A 12,655-nucleotide genomic window follows, 5' to 3' on the forward strand; every position below is an offset into this window, starting at 1 on the left:
TATTTTGCCATCATGAGAAAATACTAGAGGAAAACAACTTAGAAAGAAAACACTTGTTTCGACTCCTGGTTTTAGAGGATGCAGTCTATGGTGGAATGGCCGCCTTGTTCTGGGCCTGTGACAGGCAGATTACCATGGCAGCAGGGTTATATTGAGGAGGGGCGGTTCACCTCTTAGCAGCCAGGAGATGAGAGAGATAGAGAGTGGGCTTGTTTTAGAATGCTTTTTCTTGCATTTCTCCCATCCTGGTCCCATCTATTGAATGGTGCTGTCCACATTCAGGATAGGGCTTTCTCTATCAGGTGTGCCCATATAACAACCATCTTTGGAATGACCCACTGACACCCCCTCCCCATGAGAAGGTGCTGTTCCAATAACCTGACCCACTGACACCCCCTCCCCCTGAGAAGGTGCTGTTCCAATAACCTAGACTCGGCTTCTCAAAATTCTCTATCCATGATCCTGTCTCTCTGAGAGATTTCTAGTGACTTGAGATATATAAATATATAAAATAGGCATGAAAACCAAACGCTTACTGATTGGTGTGTGCGTTTAAAGAAATTAATTCTAAAGCAGTTCTTTGGTATTCCTATAATACGGATAATAAATCATAGATTTATTTTAAAGACCATTGAATGGCTCGCTATCACCTGTAACTCCAGTTCCAAGGGATCCAGCACCTTCTCTGGCCTCTTTGGGAATCTTCACACACAAGAACATACACATAGAACATACACACCCTCAGGCACATACACATGAAAAATTTGGCAAAGAAGACATTTTAAAAATAATTGAATCTTGGTTGAATATTTGATACTGAAGGACCCGGAGCCTCTCTATTATTTTGGGGGATTGATCAACATTTTGATTTTATCATCACTGATGCTGAGAACGTCTGTGCTGAAGGACACAGCACACAATTGCAGTCCTATGTTTAGGGACATTTTAGAAATGCTTAGAAAATCTTTCCTAATTCCAAGCCAGGATTCATTTAATGACTTTTTATGAAACTCAAGCCGGCAACCCAAATAACAATTTTTATAATCAAGCATTTGAACACAGTCCACCCAAAAGACAGGCTAACGATATTGCCATGCTGAGAAAAGATGGCAGGGAGCTATTGTTAGCGAATGATATGTTGCGATGAGAGCAGAAAGCTTTGCGGTTGAGGAAAAACACAGTAGCATCCTAAAGTCTCGAACGTGCGCTGGCGCGATCCAGGCCATCTTAGTTGGTGTCTGGTGGCGTGAACACCACGTGTGCATCGGATGCTTAGAAGAGAGGCGGCCGGCTGAGTGTGGCTGCTGCCAAAAACACCAAGACTCCAGTAAGCTTGTGATTGTGAACCAACATTTGGTTGGTGTGCACTCTTAGCCCTTTTACTGTTCACAAACATCTTGCAACTATCACTATTCATTTATGTGACCCCTGTATGGTCACAGTTTAAAAAACCGTGGCTGATTCATCTCTCAATGAAACTGACTTGACAACCAAGGTTTGCCATTACACCACCAGGTGATGGCTCTCGCCGTCTACTTTTCTGTTTATTTTTCAAGACAGGGTTTCAATGTATAATGGCCCTAACTGTGCTGGGAATTGCTTGGTAGACCAGGCTGGCTTCAGACCCACAGAGATCTGCCTGCCTCTGCCTCTCGAGTGCTGAGATGAAAGGTGTGTGGACCACCATCTCCTGCCTGCTCTTATCTACTTTTAAAAGATTCCTTAGGGGCTGGAGAATGGCTCAGAGGTTAACCTGAGGACCCAGGTTCCATTCTCAGCATCCACATGGTGACATACAACCATTTGGAACCCCAGCTCCAGGGAACCCAATGCCCTCTTGTGACCTCTTCAGGCATGGACATGCACAAGGTGTATACACAGGCTTGCAGGCCAAACCTCACACACATACATAATCAAAATAAAAAAACCTTTGTAAATAATAAAAAATTAAAGGATTCTTTTTGCATAGTCCTGACACCTAGCAGTTGCCTCTTGAAAACTGCTTTGGGAACACCATGTTCTGCTGTAGGCAGATATCAGCCTTGGCTCTGTCCCCACCCCAGTAATCCAGCTCTTGTCTTCAGCTGGCCGAGTCCTCCCTTATACTTTAGACTCACTTTTTCCTTACATGGATCTTGCTTCACTTAACTGCAGGATGGCAAAATGGTGGTGTACAGAATCACAGAGTGGCTTCATCTGTCAAGGCTATCCCCATAGCCCTCCTTTCGGGCTGTCATTAGGTGCTCGGAACAACGTCTAGTAGAAAATGTCAATGAATAGTTGGTATAGTTATCATTAATATCCTTTGCTGCAAGTATACAGCATGTGATTTTTCCTAATATGGAAATACTCAAGTTATTAAATAACCAGGAAGGAACACCCAAGCCGTTTTATAACCCGGCTCATCTCCTGATACCACCAATGCTGTTCGTAGGAAAGTTAATATTTCGTAATTTTACTGTAGAGATAGTTTGCTTCTGTTTCTTTTTCTTCATTTTTCCTCACTCTACACATGACCTCTGAACCATAGTCTCTAATTTGATTGGATCTATTTGGTAGGAGAGAGGCCATGGAAGTAGGCACAGTAGAAAAAACCAAGTGGAGCAATGCACCCTCGACTTCATGTCCTGGTGATACCTGGACTGAATTCTCAAAGGATTACTTCCTAAACAAGAGTATTGCCTTCTTTCCTCTGAGTTTCCAGGACAGGTCAGAAATCAAATTCCTGTGTGCATGTGGTTGTTTCTTCTTTGTGCATGGTTTCTGAATGTCAGTTTGTAATGATTTTTAATTTTCACCCAGAAAGGAAATCTGAGCCTCAGCAGCCACTTACGAGCTGGGTTTGGGTTGGGCACAGCTGTTGCCTTTAGGGCCCGTTGTCACCCAAGTTGAAGTGGCATCAAAACAGATGAACAGGAAGATAGATGCCAACCCAATGAAAGGGACACTTAGTTCCGCTCGGCAGAGGGATGTCCTGTCCCTGGAGCCGAGTCTTCTGACTCTGATGTGTCCACACAGAGACCCTCTAACGACTTAGCTCCATTGTCTGAATATTACATAAGCAACACATAGCAATCCTAAGTTATGTGAGTCAAATGGCTTTGATTAGCGATGTTATTGATTCAGAATCCAGATGAGAAATAAAACTACCATTAGTATCTTACTAATCAGAGAAAAAATGCTTCCGTAATATGATTAAGGCTGTCAGGAATTATAGAGAGTTGAACAATAGGATTTTGTTGGGAGCAGTGAGACCCCATATCCTGAATTTCTTGTAATCTCCTGATCTGAGTGCCTACAGCTGCTCTGAGCACGAGACCTTCAGGAGTTCCTGATGGCAGGAGAGTGGTTTCTGGTGGGTTTGGCTGGGGCGTGGCTATCTCTATATAATCTGCCCCTGAACACAATAAAGGGGCATTCTTGGGGAATTCAAGGATGACCCGTGTCGCTGTCTCTCTGTCTGTGTGTGTCTGTGTATTTTAACCTCCAGCCCCTTGCCCGAAGCTCGTGAACTGGGTGCCAGCGCACAGAGCGCAGACACGGGGGCGCAGTGTGCGGCAACTGGAGGTCTCCACCGAGATATTGGCAGGTTTTTTTTTTAAATTTTTTAAACTATGAAATGGTCAAGAAGGAATAAAAACACATTTGTACTTAAGGGATACACAGGGGTTATGTGCTCTGGGCTCAGGGGCAGATGAGCGTCACTGATTGATGTGAACATGCTGTGGCTTTGGGAAGGAGGCAGCTGTGAGCTCTGGGGCCTTCTGGAGTGATAGAATGGTAGAATACCCCTGCCTGGGTGGTGTAAATGACAGACGTTTGTTTTTGGACAGTTCTGGATGCTAGAGGTCCAAGATCTTGGCCTCAATAAATCTGGCTTCTCTGGAGGTCTTCCCTTTGCCCACAGAAGACCACCCTTTGCTAGGTCCTCAAATGGTCTTTTGTTTGTGTGTGCGTACATGCACAAACCACCTCTGGCATTGCCTGGTATGTCTTCATCTCAAGACAACTCTCAGGACTAGAGCTCATTCAGCTGTCCCCACCCTCTTAACCCCCTTTTGAAAGGCCGTACCTCCAAATACAGTGGCATTCTGAGAAGAAAGTACTGGGGTTTCAGCATATGACTGGGTGTGTGCAACTTACCCATCCCAGATGGCTTCTTGGGTGAGGATGAGAAGCTAGATCTGGAGGAAATAGGATAGGTGTGGGTAAGTGTGAGGGCGGGAGAGGGAAACGGTGGAGATGCATTCAGCTCAGAGCTCAGCTTCTTATCGTCCCGAACAAGCCTTCATGACTGACAGATGTTTTCATTCTTCAGAAGACAAAAGCAAATCATTCCTGGCGAGAGGTGCGCTTCTCAGCCCCGAATGGGAGAATGACAGTGAGTAGACCTTTAAGTGACATTTAAGTGACACCTTTTTTATTTTCTGGGGCTAGGCAGTACCACAGGCCTTAAAAGCATTACTGGAGTGAGAAACAGTGACAAGCACCCTACCTTCCACACCCACCCACCCACCACACACACACCACATACACACAGACACACAACACATCACACACACCACACACACCACACACACCACACACACACACACTACATATACACAGACCACATACACACAAACACACAGACACACACAGGTATACACACAAATCCACAGACACCACACACACACATACACACACAGACACACATCACACCACACATACCACACACACATATTGGCACACACACAAACCATACACACAACACACACAGGTGCACACACAGGTATACACACACACAGGTATACACCCCCCACAAATCCACAGACACCACACACACACATACACACACCACACATACACACACCACTCACACACACATAGACACACACAGATGCACACATAGGTATACACACACACACACACCACTGTGGATACCTGTGTGGCCATGTTTTATAACCCACAACAGTCTGACAATGAGGCGCTCAGGATGGTCACCTGAAGCCAGAGAAGCTGTGGTTCAGTTCTGTGGGGTTTTTTTTTCTGGTTTTCTGAGACATGGTTTCTCTGTGTAACAGCTCTGGCTCTTCTGGAACTCACTTTGTAGACCAGGCTGGCCTCAAACTCACTGAGATGTGCCTGCCTCTACCTCCCAAGTGCTGGGGTTAAAGGCGTGCACCACTACTGCCCAGCAAGCTCTATGATTTTAAGAATGTCTTTGAAGTTCCTGCCTTCCTCTTTTGTTCTGACTGTATTTTTAGTTCATTTTCCATTTCCTGAAGCAGATTGCATGTCTCATCTCATCCCCCATCTCTAGTAAATTCCAATTTAGCAGGACTTCTATAGCCCAGAAACGCTTCCTGGATGTGATTCGGGCTGTTTCCAGGAGCCTGGCTTTTGATTAACAATCTCTTAAATTTTGCTGTAGCCACTCATTCCCCCAAACAAAAACAAAAGCCTTGCCCTGACTTCTTTCTACTTTTCCCAATTGGACGGGGACTGAACGTTTGTCTTGGATCTGAGCGGGAGCACAATTCTTCCCCCTGCACAAGAGTTCATGTTCTCTCCCTATTCTCTTTACTACAGGGATTGATACAACCATCACGTCTATTCAGATTATGGAGATCCAGCAGACGATAGACCACCGGTACTGCAGCAGACTGCTTCGCTGCGGGTGGGTAAGCCTCCTGCGATGCCCTGGCTGCTTCTGGAATTTACTCAATGTTATAGTTTTGAGACGGGAATGCAAACCAAAGCTCCATGTTGAAATCCATGTGTGTTTACATTGTTTCTAAAGTAAAAGCACGTTAGGTACATGGACTACAAGGGAGTCAGAAATAGTGGGCGTTAGCAAACATCAGTATACCACAACCCCCACGATCCCAGTCTTCTTGTTCAATAGCTCGACCCCAAGCAAAATCCTGGGGATCAGGCTGACTCCTGGGGGCACACACTAATGACCACAGTGGCTAGCTGTCTTTTGAACACAGGGTGGATGTGAGTGAGTAGACATTTATATAACTACAACGGATATTAGTATAACTGAGTGGAAATCTGGCTTAGCTTAGTGTGGCTTCTGTTGTAGGAGGCAAGCAATTGCCCAAATAGTTAAGACATTTTTCTACATCATCATCCATCCCCGGTGTTTATCATACCCCTCCCCGCGAAAAGCAGGGCAGTGTTGCATCTAGCTAGACACGTTAGACTGCAAGTGGCTGCAGCAAGCGCAAATGCATATCATAAAGATTCAGCATGGGACTTATTTCTTAATTTGATACTTACTGTTGAGTGCCCAAAGGTGGGACATTACCTTCACTCACGGTGTGGGTCGGTGAGGACGAGTTCTGTGGGTTTTCAGCATTAGTGTTTTTTTTTTCTTCACTCCAATAGAATGTGCAGGCTTCAAGTTGAAAGTCCAGAGTTATAAAAATAACGTATTTAAAAATGATTTATGGCACATGTTTATAACCACATAGAATTCTCACATTAGCTGTAAGAAGTTGGTGTTATTTAGCTTTGTTTTGCAGTTTGCTGTGAGCTGAACGAGTTTGCGTTAGATCACACCTTTAGTAAGCATCCGAGACAGACGTTAGTTAACGTGGTAGAGAGAAGATGATGATGAATCCCATGATTCGGGCCCAGGGTCTCAAGCAAAATGTTTGTTTCCATACATTCATTTCTCACCCGTAAGGGAGGAAGGGTTAATATCGGGCTAGTGGGGGTGCTGAGAATCTGCAGATATCTGAAGGCCTGTAATGGGAAAGGGATTCTATGTACTTAAGCTTCCCAGCTGAGTTAGGAACTGTGATCCTAAGGCAGATGGGTAGATTGAGTGTGTGTGTGTGTATGTGTGTGTGTACACCAACAATGTTAAGGTTTTTTTTTAGCTTTTTTGACATGTAATTGACAAGAAAACATTAAATATTAAATATATCAGTGGTGCACAATGTGATGTGCTTTTTTTAATCTTGGTGTACAACTCATGTATTTTTAGTTTTTTGATTTGTTTTTTTTTTTTTTGAGACAGGGTTTCCCTGTAGCTTTGGAGCCTGTCCTGGAACTAACTCTGTAGACCAGGCTGGCTTCGATCTCACAGAGATCCGCCTGCCTCTGCCTCCCGAGTGCTGGGATTAAAGGTGTGCGCCACCCCCACCACCACTGGGCTTTATTTTTAGTTTTTAAAGATGTAACAATAAGTAAAAATTGCACATATTCAAGGTTCACAGTGTCTTATTCTGTTATCCCTAAATATTATGAATTGCTGGCCTTTTCTGCTCCCTGTATGTTTTTTCTTTCACATTTTGACCATTAGTGTAGTATTATTTAAGCAGGATAACAAATGACTTATCTGATTTGTGTTGTTTTCCCGTGCCATCCGGGGACTGACCAGTCATAAGGAGTGCTTGAGTACATCCACACATGCCTTTAGCTGGAATAGTTCATTCTCCTAGGGATCAGTGCAGCCCCCTCCTCTCTAAGAACCTATTATTTGTTAGGTGGACCTAGGGATAAGCAAGTCTACCTTACAATTTCCTCCATCACTAAATGGTAGTCAGGACTATAATAATTACAGTTGACTTTGGTTCTAAATATATACATTTCCTGCTAACATTGTTTAAAGGGGGCATGACTTACGTTAATATTATCTCAGGTCTCCTTTCCAGGAGGATTTAAGTTTACTTCATTTTCCTTCTGAAATTTGTTTCCCTATGACCAAAGTCATTTCCTGTGCATTTGGTCTGGGACTTGACTTTCCATATTTATATTAAGGTACAAACACATTCATTCTGATATTGGATGAGTTTGTTTCTGAAAACTATGGAAAAGGAATGAGGTTAAATTCTACTTTCTAAATTTATCATGTGATTTTTACAGTTTGCATACTATGTAATAAATAGTAAAAAAAAAAAACCTTGAAGCTTTTGGGGCATATTTTGACTTGTGATTTTATTTTCTTTTAAAATCAGGCCTGGACTTTATAATTATAATATTCCTGTTAATAAGAACACACCCACCAATGTCAAATTCTCTCTGGAAATCAAGTAAGTGCATGGCTAGAAGAAACAAGGCTGCTTTCTCATTCACTGAATAGTAAATCCGAATTGATTTACTATTGACATAGTTTAGTGAGTTAGGATGTAAAACACTGTCAGTCCGTGTTAATGGATAAAGGGTCTAGAGGGTGGGGTCATCCAGGCTCCTTGGAAGAGTGGGGAGGATTGGAGGCCACATTCTTGCTTGTAGGAAATTTGATATTCACAGGTCTCAGGTTTCCACTGACTGTCTTCCTTGAACTGGGGTAAGAACACCAATATTAACATGGCCCCTGGTTGGGAGCTGAACCTTTTGGTGATCTCCAGGTGGCAATACAAATGAGGGTGGTATTCTTTTGCTTTAGGACAGAAAAAACAAACAAACAAACAAACACCCAAGCCTGAGTTTTGAATTGGGCAGAACAGGATTCGAATTCTGTCTGTTGCTTCCTCAATTTGTGATCTTAGGAGAGACAGTTACTGTCTCTGTGCTACCATTTCTCCACCTATAAGATGAATATTACACAATGCCATGGCATGTAGCATTGTTATGAGAACTGTCGCCAACACTCATGGAATTGGCAACTGTCATTTATTGAGCACAGACTACCCATCCGCTAATGCACATGCTTATCTTGGGGCATACAGTCCTATGACAGCCATCCAGGGATGAGTTTCTTCCTAGTGTATGCTTTACATGTGGGACACTAGGGTACACAGGTCAAATGTCTGGAGCTGGCGAGATAGCTCAGTTAGTAAATTGCTTGCTACACAAGGTGAGGACTCAAGTTCAATCCCCAGTACCCCCGTGAAAAGCTGAGTTAGGAAGTCCTTGTCTGTAGCCTCAGTACCAAGAGTGTAGAGGCAGGGTCTCCACTAGTCAGCCAGTCTAGCCTTAGGTGGAATATGGGTTCCCTGTCCCAAAAAATAAGGTACAAAGCAATAGAGGAAGATACTCAGCATCAACTTCTGGCCTCCACACATGCACATACAAGGATGCATACTACACACATGAACTATGTTCCGACTTCATAGCTGGTAGGTGGTGGCACTGTGCTTCATGTGTGGCCCCCAGAATTCCTGCCAATCTCGTAAGATGTGTGTGGGTACAGACAATATTCTGTACTCAATGGACAGTAGCTTGTTTTATAGCTATGGTTTCTCTAAAATCACAGCTATGAGTCAGAATTTAATCACCCCAGAGCTCAGAATTCTTTCTTCCTTCCTTCCTTCCTTCCTTCCTTCCTTCCTTCCTTCCTTCCTTCCTTCCTTCCTTCCTTCCTTCCTTCCTTCCTTTTTTTGTGGTGGTATGGATCAAACTCAAGGCTGTGGGCATGTTAGGCAAAAGCTCTGCCTCTGAGCTACATGTCCAGCGCTTAGGTATTCTCAGACAAAATAACGCAGTCTGGCCTGGCAGTCCCAGTTCTCCAGCATCCAATTCCGGAATGCAGGACTGTAGGTGTGTACTGCCTCGTCTGCCCTGTCATCTCGTACTTTATGTAATTATTTCAACCCACTTCCCTCAAATGTGCGCAATGAGCTTTGCCGAAAAAGAGAGTTTTATTTGCTCTCAATTCTAGTCTTACCCTTGCTCCTGAATTCTCCTTCTTCTCCCTCTTCTCCTTTCCTCAAACTTCACTCCCCACCCCTCCCCAGCTCCTCTTCCCTTGCTCCACTGTTCCTCCCCCATCGTTCACTGTGCCCTGGTCTCTTCTGTCTCACCTGGACTTCGTAACTCCTTCTTTCTTAATTTTGCTCATCGAGGAGGTCGTGAACTCAGTCCAACTGCATGCTGGGGGAAGGTAGCCATAGTTTCATGACTTAGAATCCACCATGAATCAACGCCAAATGAATGGCGAGTATACTAGCCTAAGAGCCCAGGTGTGCTGGGCTCCAGTGCCTGTTGGGGAAGGCAGAAGAGCATCTCTCTTCTCATTCCTGATTTTCAATGGAAGGAAATAAGATTATAAATTAGAACCTGTGAAGGGCCTTATCACCTTGAACCACTATATCAAGACTTTGAGTTTATGAACCAGTTTTCAAATACCAGTGATTTCAACATAAGAGAGATAGTAGCCCCCACGTATCTATAACTTCACTTATCCATGATCAACTGTGGTCCAAAAACACTGAATGGAAATTCCCAGAAATAAACAATTCTTATGTTTTACACAATATATTGTTATGATCATTATCATTTTATTTTTAGTGATGTTAATCTCTTTGCTATAGTTAATTAAAAAATTATTCTCTCTCCTAGATGTATGAATCTGAGAACAGATAGTAAGCATGGGATTTGGAGCTATCCAGAGTTTCAGGCATCCACCGGGTGTGTTTGAAAAGACGCCCTGAGGATGAGGGAGCTATTCAGCTTAGAACGTGGGGGGTTCTTATTTTTGCAAAAAGGGACGAATCTCATCCTCTAGGGAAGACTCACTCTTCTCATAGGTCTTCTTCCCTCATAACTTTAAAAGCAAATGATTTCTTTCTCTTTTAAAAACGTAGTTCTTCGGCAGTTTCAAGCATGTGTCTAATGCATTCTGGTCACCTCTACCCCTTCCTCAGCCTAGCTCCTTCACCCTTTCCCCTACCCCTTCCTAGCTCCTGCCCACCCCTGCCGATCTCACCTCCCTTCCAAATCATGGCTGATGTTTGCTTTTCTAATGCGATCTACCCAAAGCAGGACTTTGCAGCTTCTAAAGTCTTAGGGGCTTCAGATAAATGTAAATTCAACTGCCAGAGAAACAGATGCATCCGAAAGCAATGACACATAGAAATCAGAGGTTTTGATATAGGGATTAGAGTTCTGATTCTAGACTTAGAACCCTATCATGATTTAGTCATCTGAGTGAGGGTCAGCTTCCTTCTATAGCAGGGAGATGAGAGCAAGCTCTTGGCATCGCTAAGGGTTACATAATCAGATGCCTGTTGTAAACTGTGCTGGTCAGTTTTGTGTCAATTGACACAGCTATAGTTATCAGAGAAGAGGGAACCTCAGCTGAGAGAAGGCCTCTGTAAAACTGGGCTGCGGGAAGGCCTATAGTGTAGGGCATTTTTTCACTCAGTGATGGATGGGGGAGGACCCAGCCCATGTGGGTGGAGCCACTCCTAGACTGGTGGTTCTGGGTTCTGTAAGAAAGCAGGTTGAGCAAGCCATGGGAAGCAAAGCAGTAAGCAGCACCCCTCCATGGCCTCTGCATCAGCTCCTGACCTCCAGGTTCCTGCCCTGTCTTAAGTTCCTTCCTGTCCTGACTTCCTTCAATGATGTGGGAACATCAACCAAATAAATCTTTTCTTCCCCAACTCGCTCTTGGTCATGGTATTCATCATGGTGATAGTAACCCTAGCTCAGTCATGGCCGCAGGGAAGCTTTCTAAGTACCACCCCCCCCCCCACCAGTCATCTTCTGATTCGTTGTAGATTCTACTAACTCCTTTTCCCCTCTCTCCTCATATCTTGAAGCACAACAGAGCCATTGATAGTCTTCCAGTGCAAATTCACCCTTGGGAATATATGTTTCCACAGTCAAAGGGAAAGAAGCCAAAGCCACAGACAAGACTCCCCGATGACTCAGGTAATCAATGTTTCATGGCTCCCTTACCCATATGTCCTGGTTCCAGTACAAGTCATCTTGGCCTCTGCTCCCTTCTGAGGAAGGGATGCCTGGAACCAAATGCTAGCTCTTCTTGTTAGCTGACTTTGGTCGCCACGCTTGGCTCCTCATCGTCCCTGTTTCCTTAAGGGACTGTAGACTGTTCTAGCAACATATATCAAAAGCCTTTGTCATGGAGCTTCTCCTAGAGTGGGCAAGGGTACACTGCCCTAGCCTGCCTCCTTCTGACTACGTGTAACGTGTGGTATGAGATGGGAGTTTCTCCTTTGTTTCTTAGGGGTACCAGCACATTTGGAGCCTCCCCGTGGCCCCCTTCTCCGACAGTGCCTACCATTTCCGAGTAGCTGCACCAGTAAGCATGCCGTTTCTCGCTCTTCCTTTTCAGTAAGAAATTAAAACTCAATAAATAAAAGAAACACCAACGAAAGTTAACTTTTATGCTCGTCTTTTCTCTTTTCCTGTCCCCACAGGATTTAGCGGATTGCTCAACGGATCCTTTTTATGCTGGGGTTTTCTTCACCGACTACTTCTTGTATTTCTATCGACGTTGTCACTAATTTATTCAAGTTCAAGGACTGCACCAAAGGGAAGTGCGCAGACATGCAGTTGACAGAAACTGGCATTTCCTCTTGCTGCTCCTGCAAAGTGTTTATATTTTTGCTGAAGGAATTTTTCAGGTTTGACTTCCAGTGGTTTTGAGACTTAATGAGGAGAATAAAGCGTTTGTTGGAGGATGTGGAGTTGGATTCTGTCACCTCGATGAAGGAAACGTGTCTGCGTTGGGTCTGAAAACACAGCTTCATTTGCACCAGAAGCTGTGAGACCAAGATTAGCCTGTCTAGTATTACTCTTGGTTATCGCGTTTCTAGGCGTTGGAGGAAAAAGGACCAGGTTATGTTGGGTCCACTAAATATGGAGAATTTGTGGCAATGGTGGAGGAAGGGCTGGGCTGTGGGAGAAGGTGAGCTCTGCATGACAATGACCTTGAATATAGGCAAACTGATGTGTGCATGCAAGTGGGGTG

At 44.2% G+C, this 12,655-nt stretch overlaps 1 protein-coding gene across 1 annotated transcript in view; it reads left to right on the plus strand.

The window, feature by feature from the left end:
* The window catches only part of Myrfl (myelin regulatory factor like), a 105,182-nt gene extending 92,882 nt beyond the window's left edge, over positions 1-12,300 (plus strand). The window contains exons 20-25 of the mRNA XM_075954301.1: positions 4,319-4,381; positions 5,572-5,659; positions 7,953-8,027; positions 11,481-11,592; positions 11,909-11,983; positions 12,102-12,300. Coding sequence (XP_075810416.1) covers positions 4,319-4,381; positions 5,572-5,659; positions 7,953-8,027; positions 11,481-11,592; positions 11,909-11,983; positions 12,102-12,188 — 500 coding nt within the window. The 3' untranslated portion in view covers positions 12,189-12,300. The remainder of the gene's footprint in view (positions 1-4,318; positions 4,382-5,571; positions 5,660-7,952; positions 8,028-11,480; positions 11,593-11,908; positions 11,984-12,101) is intronic.
* Positions 12,301-12,655: the final 355 nt, after the last annotated feature.

The sequence above is a fragment of the Microtus pennsylvanicus genome, chromosome 20 (assembly GCF_037038515.1).
Source record: "Microtus pennsylvanicus isolate mMicPen1 chromosome 20, mMicPen1.hap1, whole genome shotgun sequence".
NCBI classification, from domain to species: domain Eukaryota; kingdom Metazoa; phylum Chordata; class Mammalia; order Rodentia; family Cricetidae; genus Microtus; species Microtus pennsylvanicus.